This window comes from Archocentrus centrarchus, chromosome 6 (assembly GCF_007364275.1).
Source record: "Archocentrus centrarchus isolate MPI-CPG fArcCen1 chromosome 6, fArcCen1, whole genome shotgun sequence".
Classification (NCBI taxonomy): domain Eukaryota; kingdom Metazoa; phylum Chordata; class Actinopteri; order Cichliformes; family Cichlidae; genus Archocentrus; species Archocentrus centrarchus.
Genome location: NC_044351.1, coordinates 30979021 through 31001012, shown reverse-complemented (window position 1 = coordinate 31001012; position 21992 = coordinate 30979021). Strand labels below are relative to the sequence as shown.

At 41.9% G+C, this 21992-nt stretch overlaps 1 protein-coding gene across 4 annotated transcripts in view; it reads right to left on the bottom strand.

Moving 5' to 3' along the window:
* Nucleotides 1-21721, bottom strand: part of znf423 (zinc finger protein 423) — a 141067-nt gene extending 119346 nt beyond the window's left edge. For all 4 annotated transcript variants that reach the window (XM_030732007.1, XM_030732008.1, XM_030732009.1 and 1 more), the window contains exon 1: nucleotides 20903-21721. In XM_030732007.1, the coding sequence (XP_030587867.1) occupies nucleotides 20903-20942 (40 nt within the window). In that variant the 5' untranslated portion in view covers nucleotides 20943-21721. The remainder of the gene's footprint in view (nucleotides 1-20902) is intronic.
* Nucleotides 21722-21992: the final 271 nt, after the last annotated feature.

Below are 21992 nucleotides of genomic sequence, written 5' to 3'. Positions count from 1 at the left end.
TGGAGAGAAAGTAAATAACCACCATGTGTACTTACACTATATTTCCCAAACTATTCACTCACTATTCACTCACCCATCCAAATCACTGAATTCAGTTGTTCCATGGCCCCAGGTGTATAAAATCAAGCACCTAGGCATGCAGACTGCTTCTACAAACATTAGCGAAAGAATGGGTCGCTCTCAGGAGCTCAGTCGATTCCAGCCTTGTACCGTGATAGGATGCCGCCTGTGCAACAAAAATTTCCTCACTACTAAATATTCCACAGTTAGTGGTATTATAACAAAGTGGAAGTTACTTGGAATGACAGCTACTCAGCCACGAAGTGGTAGACCATGTAAAATGACAAAGCAGGGTCAGCAGATGCTGAGGTGCATAGTGCGCAGAGGTCACCAACTTTCTGTAGAAACTTTATGTGGCCTTCAGATTACCTCAAGAATAGTGCAGAGCTAAGAGCTTCATGGAATGGTTTTCCATGGCCAAACAGCTGCATCCAAGCCTTACATCACCAAGTGCAATGCAAAGCAAATCAATGCGCACCAGTGCACAAAGCAAGGTCCATAAAGACATGGATGAGTGAGTTTGGTGTGGAAGAACTTGATTGGCCTGCACAGAGTCTTGACCTCAACCTGATAGAACATGTTTGGGATAAATTAGAGCACAGACTGCGAGCCAGGGCCTCTCATCCAACATCAGCATATGACCTCACGAATGCACTTCTGGAAGAATGGTCAAAAATCCCCAGAAACACACTCCTAAACCTTGTGGAAAGCAAAGGGTGGGTCAACATCATATTAAACCCTATGGATTAAGAATGGGATGTCACTGAAGTTCATATGCATGTGAAGACAGACAAGCAAATACTTTTGGCAATATAGTGTATGTTTCACCATGTGCTTATGGCCAACCTTATGGGAGACCAAAGGCTGAAGATAACTCCTTACCACTTATTTTGCACCAAGTATGGGAGCAGTTAAGGACAAACACTGTAGAGTCTTTCACACCATTTGTCTCTAAGCATGTTTACTCTCTGGAACACATGTACTTGAACTTGAACCTTAAAACAGACCAGGGAATTAACAAAACATGCAGCTACTGACAACGACAATGACCTGAGATCTTTCTGACACACTCGCACACATAACTGATCAAAGCTGGATTGTCATACTGACTTCCTGGGTACAACAGGAAGGAGGGAAGTACAGCTGGCACACAAACAGGAAATGGCTAGAGCCACCACACAATGGGATTTCCTGTCCACCCCCCCACCCCCAATACACTGTGCCTCACTTCTCACTTACTCACCTCTGTCTCTGATCCTTCAAAATGTTTTGTTCTCATCCTGCTCTCACCAGTGACCTCCGCCCCTCCTGATCTTTACACCTCTCCTCATCAGCTCCCTCTCAACCCACCTCATCCTCACATCAAACCTGAGCCATAAGCTCAAAACAAAGCATGAAATTATAAATCAGTGATGTGTTCTTCTTAAAAGAAAATCAAAATATCTAACAAATAAGCACCAAATGTCTACAGGTTCCTGAGCTGCTGGTCTGTATGAAAGTGAAAATTATTATAAAAGTGAATTGTGTGGGGCTTTTTTGTTACTTTTATAACAGGAAAAAACAGAAGTGCTGCACCAAAACTGTACCCAGAGTGAGAATTAATATAAAAACCACAATCTCTTCAGAGCATGAACTCAAACTTTAGCTCCCCCTATTAACTGCAAAAAAAAATGGTACGAAGAGATAAAGATGAAATCTCTGTTTCCCATACTTTGCTCTAAATGTCCACATGCAGAGGTACACTGAGCAGAGAAGGCCTAAGCTGTAACACTGTGTAGCAGCGGCTCAAACTCAAAGTGCTGTCCTCAAATCTGCATGACATTTTTCATTCTCAAGAACATTTGCTCTAGTAGGGTCTAGTATGTTTTGTGAAGTCAGAAAGCTTCTGCTGAACTAAGTTGTGTCCATAAATTCAGCCTGGAATCCATCTCAAAACAGAAGCCATGGGGTTTACTTTCAGCTATCCTCAGTGCTTATCTCAGTTAAGAAAAAAAAAAAAATTACAAGCCTGCAAGACTCAAGCATTTGGATCAAGTCTTCAACAGCCCTTCAAGCTGCTGAGGCTGGAGCTGGCTCTTAGAGCCAGATGTGGACCACAGAGTGCTAGCAAACTAATGGATCCCTGGATAAACACATATGCACACACAGACATATGCACAGGAGTCTGACGTGAAGACTGTATGTTTGCCTGAACAGAACACTGCACACATAGAAACCTCCCACCGTAGCTAATACGGCTGCCAAAGACAGCAGACAGAAACATATGAGAGAGGTTATGAGAGAAGAAAACCAGAATGAAAACAAAGTACTTCCTCTGTGCTAATAAAACAGCTACCTCAAAATCTCCTATAGCATTACCTCCTAACTGAACCATCTAGTGGATTGCATGATTCATTAATACAGTTCTATATGACTGTATAAAGGTAATCTGAGGTGGAAAAATGCAGTTATATTCTCAAATTTTGGACTCTTCAGTCTTAACTCTAAATCACCTTGATGCCACATGGCCTGGGTCAGATCACAGCACACATCTCAGCACCCTGAAAAACACTGCTATCTCAGTGACTTTAAGTGAGACCATGAGAAAGATGAGATTCGTGTTTAACCTATTTGAATAGGGGGACTTTTACCACTTACAGGCAGAGATTTGAATCAAAGGTTTTAGTTTCATTGTAAGTCGCTTTGGATAAAGGCATCTGCTAAATGTAATAAAGTAAAGTAAAGTTTCTGACAATCGAGGTTACCTGCTGTGACCTCACTTTGTCTGAGCTGGGCTTCCCCAGATCTTGTGACAAGATTTTTTTTTTTTAAACCACAAAAAGATGACATAATCAAAACCATGTTCCTGTGGTAGTTGGGAGAGTTTGGGATGTTATAAAAAGACCTACTGGTAACTTTGCCTCAGATAAAGGCCCATTTCTCCTGATGAGACTGGGGAATACAGTGTGTTTCATTAGCCAAGCACACATAGCTTTATTTAGATTCCCATATCCTCCCTCTGTCCCCCTCAGAGACAAACACACCGTTACTGTGAACCCTGTAAACACCAGGGGGTCGTCAGGGGGTGTATGTGTGCATTTCTGTGAGAAGGATTAGGAATGCTTACAGATACTGTACGAGTCAAGAGGAGGGAGCAGAAGCATATGAGTGTGTAGAAGTGTGCATGTTAATATGTGCAAATATGTGTACCTGTAGCATAGGTGCATCATTAAAATGAAAATACCCACTTACAAACAGATCTCCATGTGAACATTATTATATTTGGTGAGTGATGTGTGTCTGCGGAGTTCAAAATGTAGCTATCAATGCATCCATTTAATGTCTTTACATATGCAGTGCTCCATCTCTCCTCTTCCTGCAGCACATCCTAGTTTGAAAAAATAAACATCAATTGGCACAGTGACTACCAGTTTCCTACAGGCAGTAACAAAATCTCCTGATAGCTATAGGTTATCAATTTAAAGGAAGATGCATTATTTTCATGACAATTGTATTTTTGGCAAATGAGTTCCATCAAAGACGCTGCTATTTGCAGAACTTCCCTTTAACAAAAGTGCAGAGAATCATTAGTGGGAGAATCTTGCACAGGTTCATGTCATTTTGTACCAGTTAATTGTGATATTGATTTAAGATGCTATCACCAAGTAACATGATCATAGTCAAAAATATACACTGGCAAGAAGGCAAAAATGACTGAGACAGCAGATGACTAAAGATCAAACAATCCGACACACTCCAGAAACAAAAACACAAATGAAACCTCCTGGAGCACGACACATGGGTGAGTTTTGTGTGACACAATGCAAGAAGGAAGCTTCTGGGAATCCTTGGAGCAGCTACACACACACAGACACACAGAAAGACACACAGACACACACAATATTCAGCTTTGCTTTTGCTGTTTTTTCTGCTAACCTCTGAGACACCTTGTCTATGAGTCTATGTGAATGTTAGATGTGTGTTTAAGAAAGGACACCTAAGGAGTAATTTAAATAAGAACACCTGTTTGACTGCATGACTATAAAAACAGAATATTTGCTTTGATTTGGCAGCCTGAGTACTTTCCACAGATTGGGTTATAAATAAATACAGTAGATGCAGAAATCTCACCTGGTTGAGCAGGTGACCCATATACCATAGGCTGTCCTTAATGCGGGGGCCTGGGTTTGAGGCCACCCTCAGACTATTTCCTGCATATCAGTCCCCCTATTCTCTCCCCACTGCACATAAATAAGTCCTTAAAACCGGAAAGGGTAAAAGGGTACTGAGTATAATACACTCCAGACTTTTTCTTTACTAGAGAATACACACTGATTTGTCTTATTTAACTGGACCTTTGCCTTGAATTTGTCTTAATAAAACTTGAGACATGACCTGGTTTTGTTTTGAGTAACAGATTTGATTTGGAATTGTTCTGATGAACTTGAGACTTGGACTGGACCACTTGGACTGGTCTAAGCCAACACAAACCCTAATCTTAACTCAGAGACAAACAAACAAACAAACAAACAAAAAAATCTCTTAACATTAGACTACACAGCCCTGAGAAGTAATCAGATGTAAACACATGCATAACACATATACAAGTGCAGACATGAACACTAACTGCTGCTACACTACAACAATGGCAGCACAAAACTACACAATTCTCCTGACTATTATAATGGGGCTGTCACGGTTCATTAGCCAGTCAAGCATGCAATTATACCAGGGTGTCCACAGTGACAAAATATACACACATCTACATGCATACGCAATACAGAGTTTCACAATATCAGAGTGTCCAGGTCAAAAACATGCAGACATTAGACAACAAACCATTAACACTGTGATTAGTCTGTACAGGCTGAGATTGTCTGGGTCATGGAACCTCAGTAAACATTTACAGTTGTGGTAGCTGAATGGTCAACTGCTTCAAGGGTACCCAACTCCACACTCTGACACCAGCTTCCTAACAAGTTAGGATATTCAGAAACATGTGTTTATGTGGCAAACAAAAGCTCGACATTCCTGTGCTTTTTTGGGTTTTTTTGGTGATCAAACAGCTGTACAGCTCGGGAATGTGAGTTTCATCTGTAGCGTCTAATTTAGTAGTGCACCGCAAATATTTACACGGGTTTGGAAGGCAGATTTAAAATTGCAGTAATGTGAAGTATACTTGTTTAATACACATTTTGCTCTATCCGCACCCAGTCAGTCAAAGATCATTATTATCGGTTCTTCAAATAAAACAATGAGCGCCTGTGTTTCTGTATTTCAGTTTTGCACATCTCAGATTAGGAGAGCAGGAGAGGAGAGCTGCTAAGTAGATCAGTAACAGCAAAATGAAGTTATGCCTCTGCATCATGATCATTTTGTCATAAACAAATATTTACACAGTTGTTGTCATTAATTATCCACAAGCACACACACACACACACACACACACACACTTCTACAACACAAAGCAGAATTCCTCTCTCATCACTCCTCTCTCTACATCCATCTTTCCTCTTATACTGGCATCTTCTTTTTCCCCTCCCTCTCATGTTTACTTTTCTATTCTACCTTTACTCGTTCAATATTTTCCTACCACCTTTCTTTGCTATTCTCTCTCCCCTTCCTGTCTTAAGTGATTTTTTTGAGTGCTCTTACTTCATGCTCTTTTCTTTCCCTCTTACTGCGTCACCCATTATAAATTTCTTTCCTGTCCCTCTGTCTCTCCTTTCCTTTATCTCTCTTCCTCACTTCCCTCTGCATCTCCTCTCTCCTACCACATACCAACTTGCTTCCCTTCTATCTTTGTTTCTCCTTCTCTTCTGTCCCATGAAAGCCGTTCCAGCCTCACAAAGCAAATCCTTTGTCTTTTTTCCTCCTAAACAACACATGCACAGTATCAGGGCCATTTATTCCCAAAGCAGCCCAAGGCTCTGGTGTTCCCAGATCTCTCTGACAAACGGGTCACTCTGGCCAATCATGCACTGGCCAGACAGCCAAGAGAGGCGGGATGTGGGTCAGTCTAGCCAATGATAGACGAATTCTTTTCCCATAGGGGCAAGCTGATTGACAACTAGTGCTGGACAGAAGTCAAGAGGGTAATTGTCATCTGACTCTCTCCCTCTCTCTCTCTTTATCTGTCCGTCTCTCCTTCTCATCCCAGACACTCGTTTTTTTCTCCAACCCTCCCTCCCTTGTCTCCTCCCTCTCCCACTCTTACTTCCCCTTTCCAACTCACTTCCTTGCCCCCACTCTTCCCCACACTCCCATCATTTTCCCTATAGCACCAGAAGGACTCTCTCATTGGCTGCCCTCCATATCCCTCAGGAACAACTTGGTGACGCTACTGGCCGAGGGCTGATGCCAATCTACATCCCCAGCACGCCCCTCGGGAGTCCCCCAAACTTCAATGGCCTGTGTCAAACACACACGCACAAACACACACACACACACACACACACACACACACACACACACACACACACACACACACACAAACACTACTAGTCAGGGGACAGGGACAGAAGCTGATTAACCAAATACTTTTATCAGCAGTAAAACTGCTCTCTCTGCCTGCCTGCATTCTGAACAAAACAGCCTTAAAACACATAAACACGCACAGACACACATCCCAAGCACTGAGCCATTGGCCAGAAACACCATGCTAGTCTGAGGTTTGGGACGGCGTGTGTGTGTGTGTGTGTGTGTGTGTGTGCACATGTATGCTTTTGTTTGTGAGAGTGTGTGTAAAGGGACAGAGTTAGCAGAGGGCTTAGATGGATGGCAGAGAGAAAGAACAACAACCACACAAAGCCTGGCGGACAAGCTCCATCGCCCTCTCTATCTTTCTCTTTCTGTTGTCTCTTTTTTTTCCTGCTGTCCATCTCTCATGTACTTCTCTCCTTCTCTTTCAATCCAAAATGTTTCTACTATCTGATTTTGTTTGATAGATTCTGACATTCTCTAAGCTTCGGTGATCATTTCTTCTTGCAATTCTTTCCTCTGTACTTACAGAAGTCCCCATCATCACTGTTTTGTCATTAACAACCTCTCTTTTCTTTTTTTAGGTACAAAGTCACTGTGATTGTAATCTCTATCAACAGATTCTGCATATGAATATGTATAATCTGTAGGATTAGGCAGGTTTTTTGGTACTGGAAGCATTTTGGTTTCTACTTGTCATCCGCTTGTAGTCCCAATTCTACTGGCTGTTCAAGTCTGAGCCATTTCGGTTGCATTCATGTAAACAGGCCATATGGAGCAAGTGCAAAAGAGTGATACTATCTGCCAAAATGCATCCGACAGCTATAACTGATGCGTTTCATCAGCTTTTTTAAATTTAGCTGCATTTTAAAACAATAAGCGGTGGAGGAAAATCAAAATATTTGCCCAGATATTCGCTGGCTACATCTGAAACTATGACCAGAACCCAGAAACACCAGGCTAATCTGAGGTTTGGGTCAGGAAGCAATTCACAGCAATGCGGTGACCATAAAAACCACAGAAAGTCAATGACATTTGGTGACTTCGGGTGACTTCGGGTGATTTCGGGCGAAGTAACCGGTGGTTTAACCTGGGGTGGGTCCCAAGTTAAACTTTGTTTCAACTTCGAGGTGAGCGATTGAACTCACAAGCATTGAGAGTGGAAAACATCACTGATTGACATATAGAAAGGCTGCAAATGTGTTACTGTGTTACCTAGGCAATCATGTCACTAAGTGACTACCTATCAGCAACAAAGTGATGCACAACAAGTGAATCACTTCCTGTGTAAATGCCCCTCAAGCCAGCGGTTGCCCAAATGAGTCACACTGCAACATTCCAAATATCCCAGAAATCCCAAATATTAAAACAATATAACCACACACGCTTTCTTTCTGTCATCTGTGCATTAATAAGGGCTACTGTAAAAATAAATATATATATATATATATATATATATACTGTTGTAAGACACATCCAGAAGAACATAACTAACAGAGTTCTTCAAGTGTAAGATCTTCTTATTTTATTTTTTTATCCTGTGTTAAAATTCACACATGAACACGATGTGCATGAATTCATCTGTATAACAAGGCTTTTAAGGGCTCCCTATTAGCACAACAAATTCACTCTCAACACAAGAGAGCACAACACTCATTTTCACTCACACACACGCGCGCACACACACAGACAAGCAAAGAGCTGATGTTCAGGGCCAAACAACACAGCTTGAGATTAAAGAGCCTCTCTGATCTGACATTTGTTTTTCTGTCTGTCAGAGAGAATGTGGCGGGAAGAGGAATCGATAGCAGGAGAGACGTGTACAGGAAGAAAGAGAAAGGGAAGGAAAGTGACGCGTAAAAGGGAGAACTATGTAAAGAGGAGGATAAAAACACAGCGGAGAAAGAAGGAAAAGAAAGTGAGAGAGGGAAAGGTGAGACAAAGGTGAGTAAGAAAGCACTAGTGAGGAAGGACGAGAGGTGAAGGAGGGCAGCGAAAGGAAACCTAAGGAGTAGGACAGAAAGAGAAAGAGAGGGCAGGAGGAGGAGAGGGAAAGCATTCCTCTGGAGTACCCTGACTCTAGGGAAGGCTCCAGAAATAACTGAACTAGAAGTTTCCCCAGCAGCTTCCACTCACCATTACAGACTGGTACGTACACACACACACACACACACACACACACACACACACACACACACACACACACACACACACACACACACACACACACACACACACACACACACACACACACACACGTCATATAAAGGTAGAGAGTTCACTGAGATAAGACTGAGCTCCAAACAAACTTAAATGATGTCAGGAGGAGATGAAAGAAATTATGAGGTATAGTTCATGTATATTCACACACACACACACACACACACATACACACACACACACACACACACATACACTACAAAGACAATAAGAGAAGACAGGGCTGGAGGGTGGAGGGGTACATAATTGCCTTCTCTTGTAGTACAGGCTCGGGAGTGCTTTTTGACTGAAGACACCAATTTCACGCTAAGGCATTATTTAGCTTGATACAAACTTGATTAGGCTTTACAGGGGGAGTGAGAGAGAGAGAAAGAGGGAGGAAAACAGAGACAGAGAGGAGAAGGGAAATAAACAGCTTTGTGTCATACCGCATCGCTGGCGGACAGATTAACTCGCTAGTCACGCTCCTTCTGGGAGTAACAAGAAAAATATACACACACAGCGCGTGTGCGCTTGGAGCGTGGCTGGTTGTTTGTTTGTTTGAGTAGACATATAATCAAGCATCTTATAAAATGTACTTTCCATTTTTGAAAGAACCTCATTTTTTAAGGATTGCTTTTTTTTCAGTTTAATATTTTTGCAGCCAAAATTAAAACTATAAGTTAGACTTTAAACTAATTTTCAAATCACAACTATTGCTATAGTTAAAAAAAAAAATGGATGTTCCATCTTAAGTCACAATTTACAGTAGAACTGTCCATCCTGATAGTTCTGCACTACTTCAAGAAAAATTATTAAGAAGTTAAAGTTTGTACAGATAACCCTGCAAAAAGATTAAGCATGTAAGAGATTCCAAATCTCTAAAACTTTGTAAATGTTTTAATGCCTGATTGTTTTCTACTGTCTTGTGTTACCGTTATGTTTCCTTCTCTTTGCATGTTGTGTTAAACCTAGGAGAAGGTGGTGGAAGGGCATGAGTCAAATACAGCCCCATCACCCAGAAGATTGGGTTTGTGTCCTGCGTAGATCACATTCTGTTTTGTTGCATTTTCAGTTAGTTTCATATTGTTTTTGGTTGCTATTCGGATAGATTTAACCTTACAAGTCTCCCTTCTGCATTTACTAGACTGCCGGGGTAACAAGTCCTCATGAATAGGCCTTAAAAATGTCATCTCACAATTTTACAGCCTTGTTTGTTTTTTTGATTTTTTTTTTTCTGTTGACCAAAGTTGCCATTACACATTTTTCTGTGAAACCACGCGGCAGTGTGCAAACCTTATTTTACAAGCTATTCTGAACATTGATCAAGACATGACTAAATGGACCAGATGAAATAAAATGATCCAAGTTCTCACTCAATCACATATGTTGAGGGGTTCAGGCTCCACCTCCAAAGGTTCAGAAATTTCAGAAAGCACTACCCACTTAGGGAGGAGTTTTTTCAGGGCAAAATTTTCCCAAATCCCAGGGGTGGAAAAGCAATGAGTCTCTCCAAAGCTTCCTATTCCCTGGCAACAACACAGCTATAGAGAGCCTCAAGGTTTATTTATTCACAAATAAAATTTTAAACATTGGAGAAAAAAATATTCACCGCTGTCCCACAGACTTATCATTGAGTACAGCGATTTTAATGACTACTGATATTTAGACTCTATTTCCTATCGAGCTTTCCAAACTAACTACAATAATTTCTTCCTCTAAATCATCATCATGTCTATTATACCCCATTCCTGCAAGACTGTTCAAAGAATGCTTACAATTAATTAATGCTACAATTTTAAATATGATTTATTTATCTATATCAATAGGATATGTGCCACAGGCTCAAGGTGGTTGTAATTAAACCACTACTTAAAAAGCCTGGATCCAGTTGTCTTAGCTAATTACAGACCAATCTCCAACCAATCTTCTCTTATTGTGAAAGAGTAGTTGTCAAACAGCTAACTGATCATTTGCAGAGGAATGGTCTATTTGAGGAATTTAAATCATAATTTAGAGTTCATCATACCACAGAAATGGCACTACCGAAGGTTTCAAATAATCATCTTATGGCCTCTGACAGCCGACTCATCTCAATATTTTACTACAGAGATTAGAATAGATCATTGGTATTAAAGGAAATGCGCTCCAGTGGTTTGAATCATATCTAGACTCCAATTTGTGTATCTAAATGGGAGCCTTCTTCTCAAAAGAAAGTTAGTCATGGAGTTCCACAGGGTTTTGTGCTGGGCCTATTTCTTTTTACTTTATACATACTTCCCTCTGGCAATATTATTAGAAAACATGGGGCACCAGGGTGGCTCAGTTAATGAACAGACGACCATGTATGCCACGTCTGTGGTGTGGGTGGCCCAAGTTTGTGCCCAACCTATGGCCCTTTCCTGTGTGTCTAACCCTATATCTCTCTCCCCACTTTCCTGTCTCTCTTCACTGTGCACCATCTTCTCATTTACAAGCGCGTATCTTTATCTGAAAGACATCATAGTACCATAGAGCACTTCACTCACACACTGCAGGCTTATTTGTGGTTCTTAGACTTTATGAAAGTAGAATGGGAGGTAGAGCCTTCTGCTAACAGGCCCCTCTCCTGTTGAACCAGCTCCCAGTTTAGGTTCAGGAGACAAGACACCCTCTATAGTTTTAAGAGTAGACTTAAAACTTTCCTTTTTGATAAAGCTTATAGTTAGGGCTGAATTGGGTGACCTTAGTTATGTTGCTATAGGCTCAGACTGCTGCAAGACTTTATGTGATAGACCTTTCTTCTGAAAAAGAGTGCACTGATTGTTGGGGTTTTTCTCCAGAATATTGCAGGGTCTTTACCTTACAGTATAAAGTGCTTTGAGGCAACTGTTGTTGTGATTTGGCACAATATAAATAAACCTGAAGTGAACTGAACTGAACTGTACAGAAGTGAATTAAAGGACAAAGCTGCAGGTAATTTCAGCTGAAGTACCACAGTTATTGTTCTCTGGTAGATTAAATTTAATGGTTTAGCAAGCTGAGATGACTAAACAAGAAATGCATTTACAGATATTTGGAGAATATCTTCAACTTTCCAGAGGAGAGGAGAGGAGAGAAGAGAAGAGAAGAGAAGAGAAGAGAAGAGAAGAGAAGAGAAGAGAAGAGAAGGAGGAGTTCTAATAACTAGACTGCTTATCAACTCCGAGTCTTTGGCAGACAATACTTCTGCATTTTTAAAATTTGCCTGCACTGACCAACACACACCTTGACACCAATCTCACCATGCAATCTCTTATTCTCTCTGCTGTATCAGTTTCCCTCCAACGCAATCTGCCTATTTCATTCTGTCATGATGCAGACGTAAAGCTTTTATTAGAGGCCAGACATACAAGAGAAGATCTCTGCAGATCTTTCAGCACAATACAAGTAAAGTCACCCTGACTTTGCTGTGCACATGAGCTCCAACTTCTGCAAGTCTGGATTGAAATTTTCAGTTCATCTCAAGCTTGTACTTATCCGTTACCTCTGAATTTTCCAAAACTATTTGTCAAGTGACAGGAGTTAAAAAAAAAAAAAACAGTAAGTGGAAAAGAAAATTAGGCTTATCTAAGATTATAATTTTAAGTTACAAAAGCAAAAAAAAAAAAAAAAAACAACATTTTCTTTTAAAACGTTTTTTACTGTATTTGTTATTATGGAGTCTTTTTCACCCTCGCTGTCTCGCTCTTCCACTTTCTCCTGCTCTCACTCACTCCATTGTAAGTCTCACAGCAAGACGCCCTTGCCTTTTGACTGGGAGGTGAATAGAAAGGAGTTAGAAAAACCAACTGAAGACTCCAGCACTAAAAAGAACCATTGGTAGGTCTATAGTAGAGTGCACTACAAAGGCCCAGCAGAGTGTTTAATAAAAAGGGAACACAACACAAGCAGCTTGTTCTGTTGAAGGCTCCACGCTCTGAGGACAATGCATATTAGTCTGGGTCCAGGGTGCATGTGTGGCTGTGCATCCACAGACCAACACATAAGTGTGCGAATGGCAAAAGGCAAGCTAGCTAAAGAAAAAAAAAACCACATCACAAGAAAAAAAAATGGAGGATTGTTTGTGTATTAAAGAATAATATATGTTAAGAAAAATAGAAACCTTAGCGCTATCTCCAAAAAGCATGAATGACACTATGAAGTAAGAGAGCTCTATGAGAATTAAGAACAAAAAAAAAGCCTGGCTTGACATGTGACTTTTAACCTGTCCTAAAGCTCAATCTCAGAGGGTTATGCAAGGTCAGACCTGGAGACACAAGGCTTAATCACACACACACAATGAGTCCCCTCGTTCCCCAAAAGTCATCCTTCCAACAACAGTGTGTGTATGTGTGTGTCTGTGTGTCAGAAAGAGAAAGAGGAAAGGCAGCCCAATAAATATATTATGCATCAGCCAGGTGTGCAGAGGGGCACTGCTAATTGCCCCCACCACTAATGTTTAATGTACAGAATACGAAGAAGTAGGAGGGGGGGGGTTGAGATCGCAGAGGGAGGGAGGTTGTTGGAAGGCAAAGGAGAGGAAAGGAAGGAGGTAAGGATGCTGAAGGAAAGGCAAGGAGGACTGATAAGCGAAGTAAGGAGAGCGTGTAATTCTGTGAGAAATGATAATGTTAATATTCCTGCTCCTATGCCAGGTCCTCATAATGCTTCACAGATATCATAAAAGCCTAATGGGCCTATCGATTGATAAGGAAATTCAGCTTATGTCGCTACACCACTTAAATAACCAATAAGCTCCAACTAAGACAACACAAAGTACAATACAAAAGACTATTCAAACACTGCAAACCCTTCAGAAAAACAGAGCAGGCAAAATAGTCAGTGCTGAACAAAGAATGAGCCTATAAGAGACTGTAAAAGAAGCTTAAACACACATGCACACACAGACTTGTAGGAAACTTAGAAGGGTTCAAGTCCTATGAGACTATCTAGTGGTGGGGGGATACAGGCTTGGCAAGAAAGGTCTGGACTGTGTGTGTATGTGCATGTGTATATTCACACCAGCATCATCTTTCTCTTCTTAAAAGCTGAGGGCATAGGCATGCACCAAGCTCAGCTACACTGTGACACATACACACACACAAGCACGCGTGTGTGTGTGTCTCCAGAGGGGTGGGTGTGTGTTAAGGTCCAGTGAGTTCGCAGCTGATAAACGAGGCTAGCTAAGCCGCTACAATGGCACGGTCCTGGCCCATGACGCCCCATTCTCACACACACACACACACACACACACACACACACACACACACACACACACTCACAACCAACCAAACCAGGCTGGCTGCTGATAAGGAGTTGTCACTGGCATACACACACCTCACTGAGGGACTTCACCGTTTCTAGACACACAGATGACTTCACGCACACACACTCACACACGTGCGCGCGTGCACACACACACACACACACACACACAAAACCTAACCAAGCTTACCAGATGACATGACCTTCTCTCATCCATTATTTTTCAAACAAAAACGTTGAAGTCATTAATCACTAAGGCACACTTCAGTGCTGTACACAACTTGTAGGTGTCATGAATTGTAAAAGACACACACTGATATAACAAAGGTCCAACATGAGAAACAACACAATCCATGCAGTAAACACAGTAACCAGAAAAACTGAAATGTTAATATGTGTAGAGTGTGCCTGCACACTACAATGGTAACAAAACTACCAACTAATCAAGCAACATCTCTTTGACAATGTGTTATTTCTCCATTTAAAATTGCTGTACGGGATTATATTATATCAAGATGGTAGGGGTGCACTAATTCTGGCATGGCAGTGATATAGTTGTGTTAATTCTATTTTGTTCTTTATTTCCCCTTTTAAGACATAGAAACAAAGAACATCAATAACCAAACAGACATCTTTCAGCTCTTCATCACACCATTTCTGAAGATTAAGCCAGGATCATCTGTAAATGTCACCTGATTTACTGATATAACCCGGTCAATAAGACCGATATCAGCAAATACCAATATCAATGCACCCTTATATCCTTCCTTAGGTTCTTTTATATGACATCCAGCCAAACTCCAGAGTATTAGTTTGACTGTATTTGTAGACAACAAATAAGCATGTTTACTTCTAGTGACATTAGTGGTTACAGTAACGTGTACTAAGCTCTGTTCCACTCAAGTGCTCTAGATAGTCCTGAGTAAGCAAGTATGCACATTAACAGGACCCAAAAACTGAAGCAGCTAAAAGGGACTCAGCCATCAGTACTTTTTTATTATTTAACCCTGCACTTTTGTTCTGTCCGTAATGAAAAAGGAATATTCTGCTTGTTTATATTCTACTCTCTGAGCTTTCAATTGTGTCGTAATTTGATTCTAATTGAGTGCAAATCAACATGAGCCCATTACATTCAATGCGTGGTACTGCTGGGCTCCACCAATCACCAATTACATTAGCTTGTTTTGTCCCATTAAAAAAAACAACTACCAAAAACTCAAATCCAACCCCTGCTGAGCAGTCAATGGAATTTTTAACAAAGCTTTCTGAAAGCTATTTAATGGTTCAGCAAGCCTTAATGCAAAGCCACTACAGGCTTTTATACAGGAGTTACTCAGTGTGGTTGTACACACACTGATTGCGCTATTGTTAACGCTATTTATAACAGTACAAAAAAAATAATGTCCATTTTTAGTCGAAGTAAACAGATCTCACACATCTAATACTTATACTAAGAGATGTACCTGCAAAAAGAAGAAGAAGAAGAAAAAAACATGATTGTTTTCAACCCACGTGTGTAGGGTGTCTGAATTTTATGAGAGCCAGCCGCCTTATGAAAGTCTCTGAGCTTTGCCAAAGAGTAACATTAAAACTGCTCTAATGTCAAAGCCAGATGGGAAGAGAGGAGGAGAAGAAAGAAAACTAGACAGGAAAGTGAGAGCGGATGAGAAATGAGAGAATAACTGTGCTGTATTATACACACACCACACAATCCTTCATACTGACACTGCTGGCAGATATTGAGACGATGCTGGTTTTAAACAAAAAAAAAAAAATGTGCTTACTGTCAGTGAACAGTGTTGTCATAAAATTTGAATTTCTGGCATTGATATAGTACCTTGAAAAATATTCAATATTAATTTTGATATCACAGGGAAAGATTCTGACAACACTGAGGTTTAAGATGAATAAAAGAAGGCTGTAATGAGCTGCAAAATGCAGGTCAACTCAGTGACAGCGAGGAGAAAGGAGCGGGAAGGTGTAGAAAATGAGTACCACAACAGATATTTAGAACCAATATGCAGGAAAAAATGTCAACTTTTGGCTAAAACTACACTGCACACATGACCTGCTGTTTGCACCAATAGTTGCGTGTTAATTTTGCCTTTGTGGGAGTAGCATAATCAGAAATTACCATACTGCCTTGCAACTCAATGACATTTCCAGTCACAATTCACTTTTACCCACATTTGGTGGGTTGGCAGCTGTTAATTTCAAGTCTTGAGCAGTTAATTGACAATAACTTTAACTCCAGGCAATGAATAATTACCATCCTAGAGTTTCTTATTACATTTAAGCCATGTACTTACAGGAATTATTATGCATCCCCTACTAGCGTGATTGAAGCAAGATGTATCATTAGTCCATTCTGTGATTAGTCAATCAGCATAATGTGAAACCATTTTGATGATGAATTATTTAAGTAATTTTTTTTAAGCACAAAAGCCAAGTATTTGCTGCTCCAAAATTCTCCAGTGGGTGGATTTGCAGCTTTTCCCGGTCTTACACTGAAGAGAACACTGAGAAAACGGTGATGAACCTTTCATTTTTATTGAATTTTATAGTGAGGCTTGCTATGATGTATGGATTGGAGATGAAGGTGCTAACAAAAAGACAGGAGGCGGAGCTGGAGGTGGCAGAGTTGAAGATGGTAAGATTTTCATGGGGAGTGTCCAGGAGGGACAAAATTAGAAATGAGTGGACAGGAGTAGAAATGAGACCAAGTTAGAGAGGTAAGGCTCAGATGGTTTGGACATGTGCAGAGGCAGGATGATGGATAATATTGGACAAAAGATGATGAATATGGAGCTACCAGGCAGGAGGAGAAGAGGAAGACCACAGAAGATACATGGATACAGTGATGGAGGACACGCAGAAGGTTGGTGTGACAGAACAGGATGCTTGGGATAGGGTGCAATGGAGGCAATTGAGCCACTGTGGCAACCCTTAAAGGGAGCTGGCAAAAGAAGAAGAGGGTCCAGCCATAAATTGAGAAGCACAAAAAATACCAGCTACAGTGTTATTATCATGTCAGTCAGCTGAATACAGGCAATAACAATGTAACTGAAGATCTGTTTACACACACTGGTGGAAGGCAGATGAAAATGAGAAGGGTTGTAAAGAGGTGAAATGGAAAGAGAGGAAGAGAGAGAGTGATACAGAGAAAGGAGGAGATCAAGTGGAAAAGATGTCATTAGCCTAGAAGAGCTCGGCTCAGCTCGGCTCAGCTCAGCTCAGCACACGCCAACAGCAAATTCAACCTGCCCCTCTCTCCCTCTTGGTCAAAGTGCTCGTTTGGCTCCACCAACTGCAAACAACACTCTATACAAACCAAATAAATGCTAAAAAGTAAGTGCTCCATTTCTCTCCCCCCGCCCCACCTCGTCCAATCTTCCCGCTCTCCTCCATCTCCCTGTCATATGCGCTCAACTCCCGTTTAATGTCCTGCAAATGAAGCGGATTTATTAATGTGTAATTAAGTAATAATCATCACTACATAATGCATGAGCGACTCAAGGGGCTAAGAGCTGAGAGAGAGAAAAGGGAGAGAGATAGGATAGCGAGGTTGCTGGAGCAGACAGAGAAGAAGAGAAGGAGATTTTTGCTGCCTCGCCTCGCTAAAGACACACATTAAAAACGGATTAATCCACTGAAATAATATTTTGATAAGAGCGAAGCTGCATTCTTTCATTTCTTCCACACGCTCGCGCCTCCTTTTCTCTCACCCCGCCGGCGAGTTTCATGGCCCATCGTCACACCCTTAGCCCATGTTCAATTAACAAACTGCAATTAGGCAAGTCCCCTCACTTCTAACAAGGCCTAATCACCAGTCTTGTAAAGGCAAGACTGGTCAAGTAAATCCTAGGAAGAGGAAGATGAAGACTAATACTGCTGTTTTTTATGGTTGTACTGACTATATATCTTTCTATTGCTATGCAGTTTGATTAGATGGGTACACTCTATGTGAAAGAAACCAGTTCAATAAATGTAATTTGTACAAAACGTTTAGTGAACTGATATCATTACTGGCATTTTAATAAAAACATGACTTTCCCAGTTAGATTTGCAATCATCTAAACTACATGTTGACCCTTTAGGTTTTTCACATTATAATATGTGACAGTCAGAAAAAGTCATACATGTCAACTGAAACAACAAAAAAACATAACTGGCTAATGGGTAATGGTCTTGCTTTCTCTGTTCAGATAAATTCTGACAAATGACTATGATAATAAAAGATTGATTTATCACCCATCAGCTAGCACAGCCACCATGTGGCTGGCAGGAGATGGATAAGGTGGATTTTGTCCTTCTTTGTTATTGTTTTGGTATGCCTGGCTGGCCAGTAACCCCGTAAGCCAGCCAGCCAGTCAGAGTTGGGTAAGCAGGTGAAAGACAGAAGAACATGAAAACACAGATAATCCCCTTGGTGATGCTCACCTCATCCTGGCCTCCATCGCTCCCTCCCTCTTGCCCACTCACCTGCTATGTGCCACTGCACTGGACCCAGACACCTTTCCTCCCTCTACCTTTTACCCTTCACCCCCTCTTTTCTCCTCCATCCCTCTCTCCATCTTCCCCCAGTGCCCGGTCTTGCCAAGCTGTCAGTGGGGCAAGGTGTGGAGGGGAGATAGCAACATGCATGTACACACAGATGAATGAGTACACATACACAAAACACATGGTGCTTATGCAAGCTACACTACAAGGGCTATGTTACCTTTGCTGCACACAGACACACACACAGAGTGGTGGTCGTCAGCCTCAGCTTTGCTTTGCTCTGCTTCGCTTGGCTGCCTGACTAAAGCTAAGCTCTGGTTATCCAAGCTGCTGAGACCAGGCTGCCGTAGCGACACACACACACACACACGCTGCTTCCGTGTGTATGATGCATGCAAACACACAAAAAATTTAGATCTTGCAAGAATAATAACACACACACACAATGCAGTGATGGAGCAGCAGTGGACAGATTCAGCGGATAAACTGCTCACTGACAAACTGTGCTGAGTATCAGCAACACCACAACAGGGGGCCATAACAACCATATTCTACCAATCTTTCACTGAGTTATTAAATCAAAATCAGCTGGAACTTAATGCAGTGCAATTTACTTTTAAAGACAGAAAATATAAACAAGTAACAAGCAATTTAATAAGAAAAACTGCCATGTCAGAGTAAACTGCTCTAAAGACTTTTAATACTATTTTAATGCACGTTCTCTACAAAACCATAAAGGAGATGGGAATCAGTGGTGGTAGCAATGACTCTGGGTCATATTTAAACCCAAAATGCAATATTTTCATCCTACTCCTTTCTACAGGATGCTTCACAAACACACGTCAAACCCAGTTTCAGTTTTGGAGCGCCTCCTTTACAAAACACAGAATTGAATTATTTTTATTGGACACACAGTTATTCCTCGATGATTAAATCTGTATTATAGCTACAGAGATGCGCTGCATGCATCAACTAAAAACTGAAAGGGGATTTAGAGTAGATTCCTGAGGAGGCTGTGGATCTGTAGGCTGTCAGTGACAATCACATCCTCTTCCATATGAAAACCCTGCATCCCTGGATGGAATGAAAAACAACAGTCCTAAATTGTTTTTCTGTGCATATTACTTGTAATAACAGAAACATAGCCCTCAAGGGAACACGCACTCTGTCAGTGTCCTGTGTGGTGTATGTAACCTCTCCTGCTATTGACAAATTAATCTCACCCTGCCTCAAATGAAACAGGCTCATCCTCTGAACCTGGAGGAGAGGCTCAAATCTGTCAATGAAAGTCATGCTGCTAATCAAACTAACCACCCGGTTCGAATCACTGTCAGAAACCCACTTGCTTCCTAGACAGTCCCAGAAAGGAAAGCTCTGTATGGTGGAGGAAATGGGGGAGGGGGTGGCGACCACATGGTCAGCTCATCCCGTTGCCCATCTGGGTCCCATAAAGGAAACACGGAGGCCAAGGACACCACATGCCCCCATGTATGATGCCCACTCACCCATGCACAGCAATGAATACCATTTTTATGATAATGGAGGAAATCGAGGCCTCCTTTTGCAAAAATTAATACAGATTTTTCTTTCAATCCATCCCACAGAATGAAGACAAACTTTTAGAAAATAAAACACTGAATTCCAGCACTGCATGCGTGCTCAGTATTGCAGGGCATATGTTTTAAAATTAGATGGAGGCTAAATCTAGAAGAGAAAACTGAAAATGCATGTAAATATTTAAAAGAGCGCAAATTAAGCCAATTTTGGTGTAAGGAAAATAAACATGAGGGACCCTAAGGACACGGAGAGCGAGGTCCAAGTGATTTGGTTTGGGTCAAACAGTCAAATATATTAAAACAAAGCAGCAGCGTGCAGTTTTGGACTTCATAAAACCCTCAAACACAGAGATAAACCGGATTATACGGGCCCATTAATTAAGTGAATCACAACGTCGGTCCGAAAGCACGTCCCACCGTCAGAAAATGACGCACCAGCGATCATCTTGACCTGACAGTTTGTCAGCTAATTGAAAACCCTGAACCCAACGGATGTGAGAAATTCAGCTGTAGCTCTCATCTTATTTCGGACAATGATGGAAGCCTTTGTAAAAGTAAGGTTTTAGTTAAATTTACTTATTTTCACTTTAACAGTGTTGTGGCTAATTCCATTCATTTAATGAACCAAAAGCAAAATTGAGCCTAAACACAAGTTTGATCTTTAAGGTGACCGTTTCACCTGTGTTGTACAACTGCACACAGCCTTCTTTGCAAGCCTTTTGGGTGGAAATTAAATTAAATTATTTAACAGAAGGCACCGGAGTTGGCCGTGAAATCGTGGTCCTTGTTTTAGTCGCGGGGCTCCTCTCCTCTCAAATAAGTAGTGCCCCTTGACATAAAGTAGCATATAAACAGTTTCTTACCTTTAACAGAGCGAGGTTTGGCCTGTTTTCGCCTCGACATCTCTGCTCTCGAGCCGCTTTCTTGTGTTTCTTTCGTTCTGTAGTTGTTTTTGTTCCGGTCCGCGTTTTCAGTGAACCATACAGGCGGACACAGTCCGGCTATCTTGCCTCCTGCACTCCGCTGCTGCTTCTTCGCCTGTTGCAATGCGGCAGCTTCAGTCTCTGAGTGAGAAGCGGCCCTTAGTCCAACGACAACAAACCAAACACACCGGGAGTGAAGGGGGGCTTCGAGGCGAGACTCGGCTCCTCTGAAGCGTTTTCTTCCTCAGCTGTCGCTAGGGCTCGCACAACCTGTAGAATAAACGAGCGGGCGGGGGGGGGGAGAGAACTTCCCGTTGGTAGTCCCTTCTCTTTCGTTGCCGCGGCACCGACAGCGCTTTTTAAATTTCTTCTCTCTTCCCCGCACGCGTTTCGCCTTCTCCGGTGAAGCCCGAGCGCTCGTGCTGCTCCGACTTCTTCCAGCACTAACGGACCAGGGCGCGAGCTGCCACCCACGCGCGTGGCGAACACCTGAGCAGGTCCCGAGCTGTATCAGGGAAAAGTGACAGTGGCAACCTTCGGGTGCGAAGTGGCGTTACCACAGAGGTACGTGACGGTCCAGGTGATGAGTGGCGGCGGAGAATGTTTGGGAAATTGTTTTCAAAATGAACCGTGGCTTCTTCCCCAGCGCTCCTTTCGTCTTCGACGGGGATTGTTTTAGTTTATCGAAACTATTTCAGTCTGTTTTGTTTTTCTTTTCCCTCCAGGAACCAACCGAACCGACCAGCCTTCTGTGTTCCGTCCTGATAATCTATACTAGGCAGTGGTGGTGGTGGTCTGGTGGCATGGACACTGCGCTCTTCCCCTGCATCTCCACCCCACGGGGAATGCTGCTTTTACTACCCACGCTTTCTTTTTGTTAATATTTCCCAATGTCCTAACGGCGGTATTAATAGCAGCCTAATATTTCTACCAGTCTAACCCTTCGCTAGCCTCTGTCTCCCTGCTTTTTCTTTGTCCTGACTCTGGCTACCAGTCTCCCTCCTCCTCCTCTGCCTGCCTCTGCTGGCGG